The sequence below is a fragment of the Alnus glutinosa genome, chromosome 4 (assembly GCF_958979055.1).
Source record: "Alnus glutinosa chromosome 4, dhAlnGlut1.1, whole genome shotgun sequence".
NCBI classification, from domain to species: Eukaryota; Viridiplantae; Streptophyta; class Magnoliopsida; order Fagales; family Betulaceae; genus Alnus; species Alnus glutinosa.
The window spans coordinates 1,526,808-1,545,655 of NC_084889.1; the positions used below are offsets into that span (position 1 = coordinate 1,526,808).

General features: G+C 33.4%; 1 protein-coding gene across 1 annotated transcript; it reads right to left on the reverse strand.

Annotated features, from left to right (window-relative positions):
- Positions 1-8,561: 8,561 nt before the first annotated feature.
- On the reverse strand, positions 8,562-9,508 carry LOC133867117 (uncharacterized). The gene has a single exon (XM_062303800.1). The coding sequence runs from the start codon at positions 9,431-9,433 to the stop codon at positions 8,846-8,848; it is 588 nt and encodes a 195-aa protein (XP_062159784.1). The 5' UTR covers positions 9,434-9,508; the 3' UTR covers positions 8,562-8,845.
- Positions 9,509-18,848: the final 9,340 nt, after the last annotated feature.

The window sequence follows — 18,848 nt, forward strand, 5'->3', positions numbered from 1 at the left end:
AATAGAGGAAAAGTATATTTTTTTTTTAAAAAAAAAAAGGCACAAATTTGCTTCTTTATATATGCGGGTAGGTGGAGCGGACACGCGCGCTGGTGCGGGGGAAGATAAACGCGCCGTGGAGATGAGGATTGTATCTGATGCGGATGGACGGATATGTGCGTGGTGGATGGGCACTATGAAGGAGTGTTGCGGGTATTGGTTTTCCTTGGATGGAAAATTTTGGGGGAGGAGATTTTTGTATCTCTCAAGGACTATGAGTTTGTGTTTATCTCGGGGAAGGAAACTTGTAAAGTTTCGGATCAGTGCTTGATCGGTCGAGTCGCACCGCCAATGTGGAGCCTCGTCACTAGTATCTTCTTTGGAAGTGTTATTTTTCCTTCTTCTTCTTCTTCTTCTTTTTTTTTTTTTTTTTAATTTTTTATAACATGATTTTGGTATATAAATTTATCATCTACATTATTATCACATGGCATGTTTGGGATCCCATATAGATTGTAGGGCATAAAAAAAAAAATTAAAAATGTGGTTATATATGATTTTTTACAATAATAAATTGTAGAGATTCAAATATTAATTAAATTATTAAATGTATGTATTCTGAATAAATAAAACTAAAATGTTTTAGGTTCGAATCTTGTCTTTATAATTCACTTATCATTTCAATTAAACATTTAACATGTTGTGGCTCACTTATTAAAGAAGTATTTGAACAAACATGTAAAGATAGAATTATAATATTAATTAAATTTTTTTAAATTTATCTATTCATATAAACTTATTAAGGAGAAGTTTGAGTCAATGCATGAAAAGAGTATTAAAATATTATTTAAATTATTAAATTCATCTATTCATATTACTTTAAATTTTTAAAATAAGTGGTCATTTAGAATTATTTATATGTTTTGGTAAAAACTAAGGATAATTGAATTATTATGCAGTAAAAAAATCATTAAGAATAGTAAAAGTCTACTCCTTTTATTTATAATTATTTAGAAATGATTATCGAAATTATACTATTTGTCTTTTAAGCTTTGAACCCTAAATTTGGAAGGACAAACCCTTCCTATGATTGGTTGGAAGCCCTCTTGGTTGGAATGATAGAAGACAAGGGAAGCCCATGTAGAGTAAGATCCTAGCTTCCACCTAGGCCACAAAATTTGCTTTTGCCAGGAGACGAGAGTAAAGAAATGGTTATTCTCTTTTTTTAAAAAATATTTATTTATTTATTTATTTTTAAGAAAGGCATAAAAGTTAATTAACGTGAAATGAAAGTGATTCTCCTCTCTTCTCTCAAAGAAGAAGCATAGCATAATTAATTAATAAAAGTTAATTAACGTGGAATATTGATTCTCCTCTCTTCTCTCCACTTTATTGTATTAAAAACAAATAAATATAGAGATACTTTCCTTCTCCTTCCCTCCATTTTATTTTCCTTCTTTCTTATTCTTTGGGTTTTTTTTTTTTTTCCAAACCAATTGTTTTTTTAAAAAAAAATTGTAACACTTTTATTACTCAATCAATGAAGTAGAGCAGATTGCTCTAACAAAAAATATCGCAGCCATAATATAAAATTTATTCTATCCAAACCTTATCTATAATATGTTTAACGACATCTTTAGCTAAACCATGCGCCGCATTATTAGCGATTCTACTAGATTCTACTAATATAGTGAATCTGGCAACGAGAAAGCAAATTTAAAAGTATGCAAGTATCTTCCACAATTTGTCCAAAATTACTTACGACCTTTCGAATTCACAGCCTTAACCACTTGGAGTGCATCACCTTTTCAAAATCTTATTATGTAAACCAATATCTTTGCATAAAATCGATGCTTGGAAAGTTGCCAAAGCTTTTACGACTACTAAATCTAGATGACCCATGATATACATACTCCGGGCCGCATGTACAAAACCCTCATTATCCCGCTCCTTAATACCAATTCTTATACGCCCATTGAACTTATCTACAACGGAGTCTCATTTACTTTATAATATCATTCTGGATGTGCATTCCACATTGTGTTGATCCTACTTCTAGACTTTGTTGGAGAAACAGCCTCAGTCAAATTTGCCTTCTTATACTCATTGGCTGATACAATTGCACCCCTTGTAATAGAATTCGAGTGAAGAAACTCTCCACCATAAATCACTGTATTTTTTCAAAACCAAATCTTCTTGACAATCCTTACAAAGAGTCCAAATTCATCCCTGTCGCATTTTTTCCATCATAACATCGACTACCTGTAAAAATTCAAATCCACTACAAGTGCGTTCTGGAAATTTATGCTACTTACCCCCCAAACATCCATTGCTGATGGGGAACTCCATGGGATATGATGCGTACTTTCAACTTCTAATCCATATATAAGGCATAAATGATCATTCACAATACCTCGCTTTTTAGCAAATTATCTTTGGTAGACAACAAATTGTGACATTTTTTATACATAAACATTTTCAACATTATATTTTCAATTGCCAGATTAGTTGCCGAATTTCACTTCCACATGCATGCTTGGCTAAGAGTTCTAACTGCTCTAGTTGAAACTGCTGCTAGCTTTCCAGCTACTGGATCACTAAAAGCTAATAATAGAGATCAAAACCTCACTATCCTTATGAGTGGTAGTTCAACGATTTGAATTTGTTAAGCATAAAACTACCCTTAGTTCTTAGCCTGAATCCAACTCCTCTATGCTAGTTCCTTCTCTCTCATGTGCGACACGTCAAGATAAAGGAAAAAGATGCCTCTTTGCCACCAGCTCTCGTTGTCGAATGCTTCTCAGTCAAACGTGGATGTTCTCTTTTAAGATAATAGGAAGTTGGTTGGCCAACAGGATGCTGCGCTGCTTGCTCAATCACTCTTCCTTACTGCCCAGGCTGTGAACTCGCGAAGGTGAAGACTTTGGTGCTGCAGACTCTCGTATGCTGTTGGTGTTCACAGTTAAGTAAGTGGCTGACTTCTTATCCGAATAGAATAAATTGGGGGCGAATGAAAGGAGACGAAAAAGTTTATAAGCATTTCGAGTCCTACGACATTAACGTTGAGCTTTCAGCCTTGGAAGTGTCTTGTCTTTCTTTTTACAAATGATATGCACTACAAACAGAAAAGTCCCTTGTGGTGGCGCCCTTCCAAATTTGTACATCTTTCTGTTGGAGACAACTAATCGGGAGCTTGCTAATTACCAAGGCTTCTTCCTTCGTAAAAATTGTTTCAATGAGATCGATCCTTATTTAGTATTAATTTCCGTCGGTTCTAAACATTTTTGGCTAGAACTCCTATATAGACAAGAAAAAATATAGACAAAGCTTCTGCTCGTTCGTGAGGTGACCCATAAGTGAGGGAATTTTTTTTTTTTCTTTAGTGCTATGTTTGTTTCAACGTAAAATGGTTTCGTCGTAAAATATTTTTGATAAGATCATTTTCAAAAAAAATAATTTTCTCGAAAATATTTTCCAGCATTTGGTTTGCACGAAAAAATTACAAAAGGAGAAAATGCAATTGTTGCAGGAATCCGGCAACGTCCGGTTGCCTTTGCCGGATTCCGGCGAGCACGTTTGGTTGGATTCGGCCAAAATTGCCGGATTCCGACTAGACTCCTTCGGATCCGGTCAGATCCATCCAAATCCAGCTGGATTCCGGCCATTTTGGCCAAATCCGATGGGATCAGTGGTCAAATCCATCCAAATTCGGCCGGATTCCGGCCAAATTCAGCCGGAATCTGGTCCGCCGGCATCCGGCTATGGTGGCCGGATGTCGCCGGATTTCGGTGCCGCCTAGATTCCAACGACCAACCATTGCCGGATTTCGGCAATCGAATATCAAACGTGCATGCAAGGAAGAAGAGTTTAATTTCGGAAAACAATTTATGGTTTTTAAAACCGTAAATTGTTTTCCAAAAATTAAAGAAGGTTTTACGGTCAAACCGAAAATGATTTTCGTTAACCATTATTTTCGCCCCTACCAAATACCGTAAAATGCCGTAATCATTTTACGCCGAAACAAAGGGAGCATAAAATGGATGGTAAAAAACTTCCCCAACTTAATTTATTAAAATGATAAATATTTTTAAAGCACAAACGCTATCCATAAGCAAGAGTCATGCTTAATTTTATATATTGTTTATTAATTAGCATTTTTATCGCGTTATTGCACTTGAGAAATTTAAATGCTAGAGAGCGACAATTAAAATATTACAGATAAGTTGGATATAATTTATAAAAAGTAAAGACGAAAGCAGTTAGATCAAGCATTTTTTAATTAATTATTTCGATTTTACATTATTGACAGTAACCAAAAAAAAAAAAAAAGAGGGGGGAAATTACGTTTAGGCTTTTCCCGTTTTGGAAGTAGCCCCCAAACTATCAATCATTGGGTTCTAGCTTCCAAACTATCAAAAAGTTTCAAAAGATTCATTATGTCAAAATATGTCTATAAGGCTATAATACACCTATCATATGTCATTTTTTAATTAAAAAATAATAAAAATAAAAATTAACAATTAAAAAAGAAAATCCACCCCATTTTAGCCGGGGTGGCTGAGAATAAGAAGTATAAAGAACAAAAACTTCTAGACATTTTTCACATCGTTACTGAAAAGATATTAACTGATGCCCACAAACCTCAGTTTAGGAACATCATAATTTTTATTTTATTTTTTGGTTATATTTGTTCTTATTTTTTTGGAATATTCGGTCAAAAACCCTGCATTTTTTTGCGTGATTTCAATTTATTCCATGAGTTTCCGAATCCAACAATTCACAAGTTTTTCGCACTTTTCAACTCAATCATTCCTTTGAAAACTACTTACATGGTATGAACCCCGTTAACACTACGTAAATAGTCTGCCACGTTTTAGGAAAAATAATTTTAAAAATTACAAGATATTTAAAAAAAAAAAAAAAAAAAAAAAAAGGATGCCCAAAATCTCTTGGGGTGCCTGGATCGACCATTCTCTTTCTCCCTTGAGGGATTTTGCGGTTATCCACCTGGACCACCTCTGAGAGGATTTCTGCCACTTTTTTTTGTTAAAAATAAAAAATAAAATAAAATTGTCTATTTATATTTTTTCCTTTGAATATAATTTAAAATTATTTTTTTAACACGTGGCATATGTAATGTGCCAAACTCTTTATGCGGTAATCAAATACCATTTAAGCAATTTTTCAATATTAGAAGTGAATTGAAAACTGTGAAAAACTTATGAAGTTTCATTTTTCATTTTTTATCTTTTTTTGAAATAATGGTACTAATTCTCATTCATGACTTGAAAAAACAACTAGAGCAAAACAGCTCTAAATAACCAAAGGGAAAACTTCTGATGATACAAAATGTCTGAGACACTTCGAAATGCAATTAATCTATACTCGATCCTGTGCATGATGTAGCCTTGCCTGTGCTAATAGATGAGCAGCCGCGTTTCCCGCACGTTTGGTATGATATTCCTCTCAATACTGAAAAAAACGTAACAAATCCTGAATATCAGCAATGACTTGTTCGTGTGTAGCCCATAACAAATTCCGATTTCTAATAGTAGACACCACTTGCAAAGAGTCTCCCTCCAAAACAATTTTTTTGTATACCCCTACCACGGCAAAACTTAACCACGTGCAAAGTAGCCATTGATTTGGCAACCACCGGGACTACAGAGGCTTGCAAAGACGAACTAGAAGCAGCAACAGTCTTACTGTTTGAATCCCACACTATAACCCCAATCTCTACTTTTCCTTGAGCATGATTCAAAGAAGCATCCCAATTCAGCTTATAAAAACCAGATGGAGGAGGTTTCCAAATCACTGCAACAGGCTGAACTAGACCCACTTACAAAGTTCATTGTTAATTTAAAAAATGCAATAAGTAAATTGAATTTAAGCAAGACCTAAAGGATTTTAACCAAATTTCTCTTATTATTTATAGCTAATAAACACTTATTAAAGTCGGAAAACCCTACTTATTTTAAAAAAAACCTAGTTTATATAGGAAAAATATTATAGTTTCGCCCCGGTATGCTGTAAGATGGATTAGTTGATTAGATATTATGGGCTAGTTTGGCAAACTATTTTCATTCTTCCTCTATTTCTTTTCACTTCTTTCAAAAATATCAAATCAAAAACATTAAACTTTTTTACACTTTTTATATTACATTAATAATTTTTTTTTATTATTCAAATAAAAAAATCCACTACAAAATAAAACTTTTTCACTTTTCTATAAAACATTCTCAAATTTTATATCACATCAATCACTTTTTATTATACAATACACAAATATTCTCTAACCCAATTACTTACTAAACAGCCCTATGAATCTGATTTGCTCAGGATAACGTTTATTTTTTATGTTTTTTTCAAGAGAGAGAGAGAGGGTGGATTAATTGTGAGTAACCCCAACAGGCCCATCATAGAGGGGATGAAGGCCCAATGATGGTACAAGTGTTAGGGCCAATATTCAGCTACTTAGGATTGAGCCCATGTCTTTTTGAGTGGGGTCGGCCTAACCATAAAGTGCCCTTTTCCCATATTTTTTTTTTTTTTTTTGTAAAAGTGGATCTTAAATGAAAGTTAGGATTCTTTTAAATTATTCGTCCGAATTTGAGATAATTTGGACAAATGATCGTGAGAGACAACTTATGGGACCAACCTGTCTAGATAATTGGTTGGACATGTTAATTTTTATTTGGTCAGATGAGTCCCATAAGTTGTCTCGTACAATCAACTATCTTAATTCTCTCAAATTCGGACAAATAATTTGAGAGAATCTTGATCCCTCAAATGATGCATCACCATCTTATGAGATAGTAACACATTTTTCAAAATAGCAGATCTCATTCACGATTGACACATTGTTTGAAAATTAACTTTTGAAAAAAATAAAATAAAAATTGATGAGTGTAACACTTCTCATAGTAATGTTACGAACCACACTCCTATCTTACTTGGTAAATTTACTCTTTTGGTAATGACAAATTACTTGGCACATCACCCAATAAGTTTTATTTTCTCTTTCTTCTTGTTAATCAAGATTATCTGAGCACCTATTCGAATATATATATTTCATTAGTGTAAATGAGGTAAATAATTATCGGAGATCTCGACCCAATCAAAGCAATATGGGAACAAATCTTGATAAATTCAAAATTATATCGTGTGATGCAGTGATGGTACAATGAATAAAGTTGAGATCAGCCCCGTGAAAGGGATAGAAGAACAAATCTACCCAATCAAAGGAACAAATCTACCCATGAGAGAGATAAAAAGGATCAAATCTTGGCAAGTGAAAAGTTATAGCATTTGATGGTGCAAGCAATCAAACTTTGAGAGAAGGGTGAGACGAGGGCCCAATCCTTACCATCAAAGATAAAATATAAAAAGGAAAGTAATTCCCAACAGGGTAAAGTTCATCCCCCCAAGCCACATGCGACCATAAGCAGCAATTTATGGTTAAACAACCCAATATATATGTTATTAACCTTTTTTTTTTTGAACAGATATATGTTATTAACTTATTATTCCACATTGTTTGTGTTCCTCATATCTAGAAAAACAATGAAAAAAAGAAAAAGAAAAAAGCTTGTTACATTTAAAGGTTTCAATTGTTATCCAATAAATTCTTTGGTCTATTTCTTGCCACAATATATTCAATTATATAAAGTAAAGTTATTTAATATAAATAAACAAAGAATATATATATATATATATATTTTAAAGTGTCTATTTTTAAAGTAAAAAATATCATTAAATTTTATATGAATTAATCAGAATATTTCATATTACTGATAATTTTCACTGTAGCATTTATCTTTGATATAATACATTTTACTTAAGACGTTCATTTCAAATCATGACAACAAATACTTCAATAAAAATAAAAAAAAATCGGAGGTAACCACACCATTCTTTAACCGTATTTGAGCAGTTTATTTCAAATCGTGTGACAACAAATACTAAAAGAATAAAAAATTGTCTCACCATTCTTTTAACCATTTGAAATCAAATACGATAACAATTAATATATTTAATTATTTAATGTATATGAAAATTCAAACTCCTCTTTTATTAAAAAAATAAAACACAAACAAAAAATATTTAATTGAATTTAAAGTGAATGGCTAACACAAAATTTGAATCTTAATGGCACGTTTAGATGTTCAAATTTTTGAATTTTGAATTCAGCTACTATTTAGTGCACAAATTTGTTTTTTCTTAAAAAAAATGTTTTAATAATCAATAGAGTTTAAAATATTTTTGAAATTAAGTTTAGATGATAATTAGATGAAAATATTTTTTAACGAAAAATTATATAAAGTAATGTGAGATAATTAGAATTACAAAAAATGTGCATTAAACTTCATAAACTCGCTTCAAATTCGGGGTAAATCCGAGTAAGGGTTACATTTTTTTTTTTTTTTTGAATTAATTCGAGTTAAATGCGAATTGTATTATATATTCCAATTTCAAAAAAAAAAATCAAACACTGTATCGAGTAGAATTTACTTTTTATTTGCATCCAATCATGCCATTAAGACCTTTAACGACTTCTCTAATAAATTGTCTAACGATCTCAATTCTAAAAATATAGGGACTTTTTTTTCCCCCTTAGGCCTCAACCATTTTACTAAAAATAGATCTGTCCCACGTGGTTCAGGGATTCAGGAAGATAGAAACAGTTTCGCTTGAATGAAGGCGTTCTTGATATGCATCTTCATAACATTCTAGTCCTACATATATTCCTTTAGCTTTTTTTGTTATAAAAAATAAAAAAAATAAAGAACAAAAACCAAAATTTACAACTTCGAGTCGCATATAATCCGGGAGCCCGAAAGGCATCGGTTTTTTCTTTTTTGGTTTACTATTGTGCCGGCAAAGTTTCATGCCGCCAAAACGGGTCCGAAGCATCGGACGAATCGAAATACACGTCGGAGTGCTCGAACAACCCATCAAACGCCACGTACTCGCTAGTATTGTCATACCCGTTCCCGGCACCAAACTCGAACGAGTAATAACTCGGAATCTGATCCTCGAAGCCCCAAATCTCGCCGATTCCGGACGAATAGGACGATACCCGGCCCAAGTCGGTCTCTGAGTTCTTCACCACCTCCTCGCTTAAAGAATTTCCAGAAGGCGGCAGACCGAGCTCGTCGTCCGAAGCTTCCAGAAGGTATCCGAGCTCCGGTTGGGACTCGCCGGAATCCGACGTCAGGTCGACAACCGGCGCCGGCGATGAAGTACAAGCATGAGATATTTCTTCCTCAAAGCTCTTCATGACCGAGTCGAGGTCCTGAATCGTCTGATCGGGCTCCATGTCGTCGAGGAACCCCAGAAGGTCTTCCCTGAGACGCTTCACCTCGGGGGAGTCCGACTCGGAAAACTCGTCCGAGTCAAGTCGGACCCGCTTCTTATCGTTTCGGGCCTCCACTAAGCTAGACAATGTAGACATTATAAAAAGATACCGAAACACAGAGAAAAAATATAAATCGTTGAGATAATATGAGGATTTAGTGATGAGGTGCGGTAAAGCGAAGAGGAACCTTATATAAGGGGACAAGGTAGAGAGAGAAAGTTGGAGAGAGAAAGAGAGAGACGAGAGAGAGCGTGGGGTGATGATGGTGACGCAGGCGCGTGAGAGGGAGCGAATCCTTAGGCCATCACGGACGCCTTGCCTTTTTTCTTAATTTCGTGTCGGGGGGTTTCCACAATTAAACTGGTTTGAATTCCGTCTTGAAGTCCGGGGTAATTGAGGGGGGCCCACATGCCTGCCTAGTCAATCACGACATAGGGGCTCTTTCCATTTGTCCTTGGCTCTTTCTTTTGGCTCGGCTCGGCTGAGGGAGACTTGGGGTTGGGAGTGGGGGGGGGGGGGGGGGGGGCATGCAGTTGGCGTGACTAGGGCGGTGTTTGTTTGGTAGGAAAATAAATTGGGGGAAGGTAGGAGGGTGTTTTGGACCTTTTGGTAAAGTTGGGCATGTGGTTTGGAATGGGATTTGACAGGGTGGTGAGGAGGTTGAGCCTTTGCAAAAGGGATTAGGTTGACGAAAATTGTAGGTAATTGATTGCGCAATGGCTGGCTGGTGATGATGATGATGGCCAATTCTGCTACTACCTGAAAGCATAAATAGTAAGTGGGATCGGTGTCACATGAAGGAATATTTTATGCAACACATTTTAAACCTTTTCAACGACCCATCTTTTCTGTTCTCATACCATATACCATACCATACCAAAGAATATCTGATGTCACATACAATATATAGTTAAGATTGTATTTGCTTTCCTATTTTCCTAAATTTCCAGGCTCGCTCTGCTTATGCTGTCAGATACTACTCCCCCACGTACAATTAATAGTTAAGATTTTATGTTGTTTTATTTTTATAAACCTCTTGGCAGTAATCACGTGCAGCCAATGCAAGTGGCAGTTAACCTCATAAATTGGGATTTTGAGAATTAATTAGTTTAGTCCGAATTTTATTGAAATTTAAGCAATTTAAGAAAGTGATTATCTTAGGGTGTGGGGCTTTTCTAGTTGAGGAGCAGATGAACTATGCTGCGTGCGCGCCCCAATTTCAATCAAATTTGGATTTAGCCTAATTTCAGGATCCTAATCCATCCGCAAAGAGCAATCGAACAGGAGACATGAGAGATACTAAACATAACAGGATTTGCATTGACCTATTTAAATAGACTGTTATCTAAAATTTAGATAGAAACTCTCAAAAACATTTTTACGTCCCAATAGCTGTTTTTTTTTAAAAAAATTTTTATTTCACATATCTAACAGTAACATATAGTGATATATCTATAAAAAAAAAACATATAGTGATATAGTACAGTCAACATACGTGATGCCATGTAGTGGTATTTTTCTACGGTTATTTAAAAAAATTAAATGGTACAATCCCATATAAGCAATTTTTTTTTAAAAAAAAAAAAAAAGCAACAAAAGCAACAACAAAATGGACCAACCAGTCGCCACATACTCATCATCCACCCAACTCCAAGTGTGTGTGGTTCGTTCAGACTGTAAAAATATCCGCTGGCGTAGCGACAACCGGGTACAAAGTCCCTCGTTTTGTACACATCGATCGTACTCTTTCAGCGTTGTCGGAAATCCAAGTCCTACAGCGGAAAAAAAACGATGCCTATTCCAGACCCCTCACATTTCTCTCCCTAATGATGGACCCACCTATTCTACCTGGTCCACGCCCTAAATGCTCATCCACAACCGAATACAATGACCGGCGCGCCGAGCCGGTTCCAGAAGCAACGACCAGGCCAAACCAAACGGACACACATTCCTGACCAAAAACAAGTCCAAGTCTAACGACGTAGCCAAAGCCGCTGGCGCTCATTAATCCACGTTATGATTCGTGATTCGGTTGTCGTGTCGGCTCGTAGCCAGGCCTAGAAACGCAACTTGCCCTTGCTTGCACGTTTCCACGTGGCGGACTTTCTAGATATTATTAAACCATTTTTCCTTTGAGGCGCCAAAGGTGCCTTTTTTTTTTTACTTTTTCTTTTTCTATTTCTGTTGATAAACATGGAGATCTAGAAAAGGTCGATACGCTCCGAGGTGGGGACCACGTGTGTAGTGGTGGTGGATGTCAAAAGCAATCACATGGTGCAGGGGATGATGGATGGTTAGGTTTGGACATGTTATCGATGTCGTGGTTTTCACGAGGTGCTTGGTGGGATGTGGACCGTATGGAGGAGAACGAATCAGGTCTATCCCTTCTCAGAGTAACTGACTAGTGATTTTGATCGTACGGTCAAGGGGGTTGGGGAGATGAATTGATCGTGAGGTGGAGGGAAAGCAACTCGAGAAGAGTCGGTGGGAAAAATTGTAATTTCACTTTAAAGGATCCTGCTCCCAGGTGGAGAGTGTGACACATTGACAACTTGTTAGAGTTTTCGTTTCCCGAAAAATAAATATAATAGAGAAACAACCGATGTGGGACTGGAAGGCCGTACCTGGTTTCAGATCCATTGGAACGATTCCCTCTCAACGTCTGAGATTGCTTTCTTCTATCAGACAAAATATCAACCGCAGCTTTGCCCCAGTCAAGAGGCACGCCTTCCTCTCAGATTGTCAGCTTTTATTTTTTTTTATTTTTTTATTTTTAAGGGGGGTGGGGGTCTTCTTTTCTTTATTCCTTTGTTTAGGGCCGGCTTTGCTTTTTCGTCTAAACTCTAGTCAGCGGTTTACATGCCACGAAACGCACCACGTTTTTTCGAAGAAATCCACAGTTTGAAGGAAAATTGCATAAATAAACAAATACAGTCAAATATCATCCTAAAGATTGCTTAGAAGGACCGTTGGATTGAAACGAGTTCTTCTAATTCAGCTTATATGTGCTTAAAAAGTATTGTGTTCTTACTACGTGAAAAAAAAAAAAAAAAAAATATATATATATATATATATATATATATATATATATATATATATATATATATATATATTTTGGGATACAAGTTTTTTATAAATTAATATTTAAAAATAACATGTGTCTTTTAAATTGTTAAAAAAATAAATACTATTAAAAAAAATATGTGGGACGTATGTTAATTTTAGAGGCGAATGATTTTCTACGAACTAATTTACAAAAAAAATATTTTCATTTTTTTATTATGAGAAATGTCATTTTATATTCTCCTATGATTTTTTATTATTTTTTAAATAAAAAATTGGATCTATAAGATCCACATGGGTGAAGGTGTGACTCCTACTTATCAAATGGTTGTTTTTCTTTTTTTTTTTCAAAAAAGGATGGAATAATACAAAATAGCAAATTCTTTTTTTTTCTTCTTCTTCTTCTTTTAGTAATGCTACTAAAAAAAACATGTATATTCTTTTCACATATTACGAAACACATAACACTTTTAAAGACTTAAAAACATGATTTTCATTGTCACACCGTCACGTTGTATGACAGTCATATAACAGTTTAATAAATAATATTACTTATAAACAAAGAGTAATTTTAAAGATTATATTTTTATCCTACTTGATTGATGTGATAGTACCCATTTAGCTATTAATATAATGTACATTGCCGCATTAATCTTATGAGATAGAAATGTTGTATTTAAAATTTATCTAAAGAAAAAGATTATTATTTTTTTAGAAAAATTCTTTAAAAAAAGTTGAACGCATTGAATTGGTTAAAGTTTTTTGACCTATTTGATCCCTTTTTTTTTTTTTTTTAATGACCTATAACCTATTTGATAACTCCACTCATAACAAACGTCCCCGGTAAGATTATAGTGGCTTTCGGCTCGAAAGCATGAACCACGTTATTAGAATCATGGGAATTAATTTATTGGTGACGGCAAAAAGAAAAAGAAGAAAAAGAAAAGGAGGAATTATTATTGGTAAGGACGAAAAACTGAAAGAAAAAGGCGCGCGGCTATTTGTCAATAGAGTTGAATCATGATTCTTTTCTATTTTTTTCAAAAAAAATTATATTTTATTTATTTTTTTCAAATTTTATCTCATAAAGTTAAACTTCGAAATTCGAACAATGAATTAGAATTTTATTCTAATTTCAAAAAATTCAATTCCCAAATATAGGAACTGAGTTTTTATTATTATAATTGTTATCACCATTGTTGTTGTTATTGTTAACACTTCAAAAAGTAGAGGAAAAGAGTACGTAAAAGCAAATTAGTTTTAATAATTTGTTGTAGTTAATTTGGCGAGAGAAGGTGACCAAACTATCAATAATGCTATGAGAATGATGGCTAAAACATCTCCCAATGGTTTATGTATTTTTAAATCTAGAATAGCTAATCAAAATCTATTTTATCTAGTTTAGCTAATGAATTTTAAATGCACTATACATCCGATTATCTATTCTTAACTCTATATTATTTTTAATTTATTTATTTCATTATAATATTTTTTTTTACGTGGGTCCCGCTTTATAACTCCACTACTTTGCACACTTTTTCTTAAATCTCCACTATAAAGGAAGAAAAAAAAAAAAAAAAAAAGAACGTGGAGTGGTGGAGGGAAAAAAGAAAAAAACAAAGCTAAAAAAGTGGAGATAAAGAATAAAAAAAATAGATAAGTGAATAATATAACTCTACATGTAGAGTTCCACTATTTATGGAATTAAGGAAAATCTATTATAGAGTTGGAATACATAAGCTGATGGAGTCTCTTTTTAACATTTTTATTATCTATTCTATCTTAAAGTTACAAATAAATAATCCATTGGGAGTGCTCTAAGGGCTTGGGGTGATTCGGCCCTAGCCTCCTTTTGGCCAAACGACCACCCACGTCGCCTCTCTCTCTCTCTCTCTTTTTTTTTTTTTTTTTTTTTTTTTTTTATATAATATTTTTTAAGGATAAATGTGTAATTTCACAATAATTGAAATAGAAAAATTGTCAAAATTTGTACCGAGGGAGTTTGTGTTAATGATTTTGTTTGGCATAGAAATCATGTCCTTAGGGCACACGTTAGGCAGACTTGTTCTCTCACAAAAATACTATAAAAATCTGGAATATCATATTCCATTTTTCATTTCTTTATCCTCCTGGTTTCCATTCATTAGATATTGTATGTTTGACTGATCAACATTTGAAAACCACTTTTTTGCCTTCCTTTCTTGAACCAAATAACAAAAGATAATATTATATATGCAACATAATTTTGCAAATATTTCAATTATCAAAGGCCGCCGAATGACTACCATTGTGGATGACCATGGCCTGCGCCCTGCAAGCTTTCATTTTCAAAGAAGCTGCGTCCCAATATAAAACTCGTGAAAAATATCATATTTAATCTTTAAGATTTCTTCTTATTTCAGATAAGTTCTTCTGTCAATCTACTGTCTAGTTAATTAATAGTATGCGGTATGCCACTTCAGACCAAAAAATAAATGTGGGGTGGCTCTCGTTTGACGTATCATGTGTCAACTGTAAGTATTACGTGACAATGTTAATTTTTATTACAAGTATAGCCTAAATAAAGATTTTGTTTTTAAATTTTTTAAATAACCCAAAAAAAAAAATCATTTAGAGTATTTTTGTAATGTAGTAATTATGTCACATGACATGCACATACAATTAGCACGTACATACGTGTTAGGTGAAAATCACGTGACATTAATTAATTATTATAAGGTGACACATTGATAATTAATTGGACGATAATTTGATGAAATGATCATTTTGAAACCAAAAACAATAATTAAAAAAAAAAACCTTAAAGACCTAAAAACCAAATTGAAATTGCATGAAAACGTGCAGAATATATCATCCATTGGAATAAAAAGAATTTTGAAATCTACAAAAAAAAATAAAAATTAAAGGCTTTTGAATCATCCAACGAAGCTCAATTTGGCCGAAATCATCGTGCCCTAGGGGCAGCCCGAAACCCTAAAACAAGAACACCAAGGAAAATACAAAAGGCAATAGAAATTGGAATTAATGAGAAGGAAGAAAATAATAAAAGAGAGGCCGGCAATAATTTAGGCTGACTAATCAAAGTGCTAGTTGTATGGTCGTCGACGTTGCTAACCCAAATGGATCATTCAATTCAAATGAATAGACTTAATTGCCTTCCGTTAACAAGAAAACTAACGAAATTAACGGTAACATCGAGGCAAAAAAACATTAAAAACTAAATTAAAACAATTTATAATTAAGTGTTGCTATTGAAGTCGATCCGTCCGACAAACAATTCAAATACTAGAATCATATTTTAATCTTTATTTTTTAAAATCAAATATGGATATGAACTTTGTTAGATATTTTTCATCAATAAGATGTATGTAAAAATAGCATTAAAATATTAATTAAATAACTAAATTTATCATTTAGTACTGTCAACTTGAATTTATTACATAATTAATGAAAAAAGAAAAAAGACTTTGATTGAGATTGCTAGCTAGTTGCTAGCTAGAGAAGCCTCTCTCTCGTATTGGATAATTGTTAGCTAGCCACCAACTAGAAGCTTCTCCTACTTCGAATGTTTTATTGGAAAGCTTTAGTACCAAAGAGTCAATATATAGCTTAGCAATATTAAGTTCTTCTCAATGAAGTTAAATGAGGCTTAGAAGGAAAAAAGAAAGAAAGAAAATTATTGTTTCAAAATTTAAAGTTAATAAAAATAAATAAATTTAATAATTTAATTAATACCTTAACAATAAAAAATGGATTATAATGAAATTGTTTCAACCGACACCAGATCCCGCTGTAAAGTTGGATGGGCTTAAACAATACCCATTAATTGTTCACATTTAAAAAGTTATTCTTAAGATTTATTCTATGGGTTTCTTTTTTTCTTTATTTCTTTTTCTCTAAGCATCATTTTTCCGGTTTCGTGTAAACAAAAAAAAAAAGGGTACGGTAGATCCGGTTAATGACTCTTGGAATTATAAAACGCACCTCCAATTATCTTGGACTGGTTGCTTCACCTTTTTTTTTTTTTTTAATTATTATTATTATTATTATCATTTAATTTTTTGGGGTCTATTCAACTGGTTGCTTTTCCGTTTAAAATGAAGAAATAACCCAAAAGATGTGTTTAAATTCAAGAATAAAATACACATGTCCACCACGCCACCGCCTATGCTATATGCTATTCAGAGAAAATGATAAGAGAGAGATGGGAAAGATTCTGATGTTAAAATAATCAACTAATACTCTTTTTCATTGATGGAAAAATGTTAGACTTAGCAATTATTTTACGGTTCTTTTATAATTTGTTGATACGTTTTAGTATGTGATTGGAGGATGATAATATGACTCCAATCACATGGGAACACATGTCAATGACTCGTAAAAGAGTTGTAAGTATAGCATTACTATTCCTTGATCATTTACTCAAAGAGATACAACTCTTAGGGAAAAGATGAAAAAAACCACCTACACACTAATTACACATTCACCCTCTCACATGCGGTAGGACCCACAAATGGAGGGCCCCACCCTATGTGAGAGAGTGAGTGTGTAATTGGTGTGTCCGTGTGTAGGTAGTGTTTTTGTAACACCTCCCCAACTCTTATGACACGTTTGGATTGAGATAATCTTTTATGATTTTTGAAAATCCTAAAAGATGACCTCGTGGATCTAAATACTTTAAGTTATTAATATTATTGTCTGTGGATATTGTTATGGTTATATTTTAATGCTATTTTTTGAGTTTGGTATATTTTGGTTTAATTTTTAAATTATTTTGTATTAAATAGTAGCCCGTAAGTACTTGAAGAAATTGAGAAGCGTAAGGATATTTTGAAAAAAAGAAAAAAAAATTCTTAAAAGATGTATAGAAGTAAATCAAATATGAGAATTTCAAATTTTTTAAAATTCTATCAGATTCTTGAGGAAAATATTAAATTCTTCAAACCAAACATCATATTAATGTGTTAATTATAAATCAATAAATACAACTCTTGGTCACATGATGAACCGACCCACTATAGCGATACATTTGTCCAACTACTAATAGTGACATTTCTTTTCGCAATTCGCACAAGTAAGAGGTAGACAATTCAATCTCATACAGTATATGAGTCATATTTATTTAATCAAATGGAGGGAAAAAGAAAAAGGAAAAGAAAATCTAAAAGCGATTGACAGGCATGTGTTTTGGCACATATTGTGGTATAGTCTTTTTGGTTTTGACAATAAGTGAAATACGTTCAAAACACGTGCAAGGGTGGATCAAGATTTTTTTATAATTATTTGTCTAAATGCCGAATTCGAGAGAATTTAAATAGGTGATGGTAAGAAACTACTTATAAGACCCACCTGACTGACTGAATAAGTGATTGAATAATCTAATTTTTATTTAGTTATGTGAGTCTCATAAGTAGTTTCTTACAATTATGTGGTCAAATTTTTTTAAATTTTTAAATAAATAATTATAAAAATCTTAATCGCACAAAAGTAAAGCAAAGACAACATTATCGTTGATTCCAATGTTCCAATTCCTTGTTACGGGGAACACTCTTTTTTAGGTTCTCTGACTGTCTTATTCTAGGAAAATTCTTTTCCCATATGATGACTTTTGCGTACAGATCGACATTCACATCTCCCATCACACATTTACATGTCCAAAGGGGAATCACATTTTCTTCGTGATTTACTTGGCTTTCAAGGAAATAGGAATCCCATCTAACTGGGAAAAACAATTTCCCGTGATAGATACGTGGTAGGCCATATCGAGCTAGCTAGGTCCCCCCCCCCCCCCCACACACACACACCATTAGAATCAAGAAATTTCCTTGAAAGCAATTCCTACCTATCTTCCTGCTAAGCTTCCTTTAATTAAGCGTTATCCTTCTTAATGACTTTACTTTTGTCTTCAAGAAAATGGCTCCCTACCTTCTTCCTTGTAATTACCAAGCAAATTCCAAATTCCTTGCAACCACCTTTCTTGCCCCTCACCTACCGTCATTGCTGTTTGGATACATACAGCTTGAAAATTTACCTTTAAAAATTAGAAAAAAATTGTAAAATTCATTCCTTGGATTTGAGCTTGCGACAAATAACTCTATAAAATTTCAAAAGTGACAACTATCAAATAACTCATTCCATTCAAATTTTGTCCCTTTTTTCTGACAGGTCATTATGAAATTACACATTTAACCTAGAAAAAGAAAACAAAATAGGGCTGGCAGCCAAAGGAAATGGTTTGGCCGCCCCGTATGGCTGCCAACCTTTTTCTTTGTTTCTTTCTTTTTTTCCTGTTTTTTTTTATTTTAATCTTTTAAAATTTTATTTTAAAAATATCTGTAATTTTAGAATGATTATGTCGGAAAAAAAAAATTGATCAAAAGTTGTATAGATGGAGTTATTTCTTACACATGCAAACCACATGGAGGGATATATTTGTTACAACCACAAA

What these genes read in the sequence shown, in the direction of transcription:
- LOC133867117 (XM_062303800.1), bottom strand. Translation starts at nt 9,433, where the DNA reads ATGTCTACATTGTCTAGCTTAGTGGAGGCCCGAAACGATAAGAAGCGG.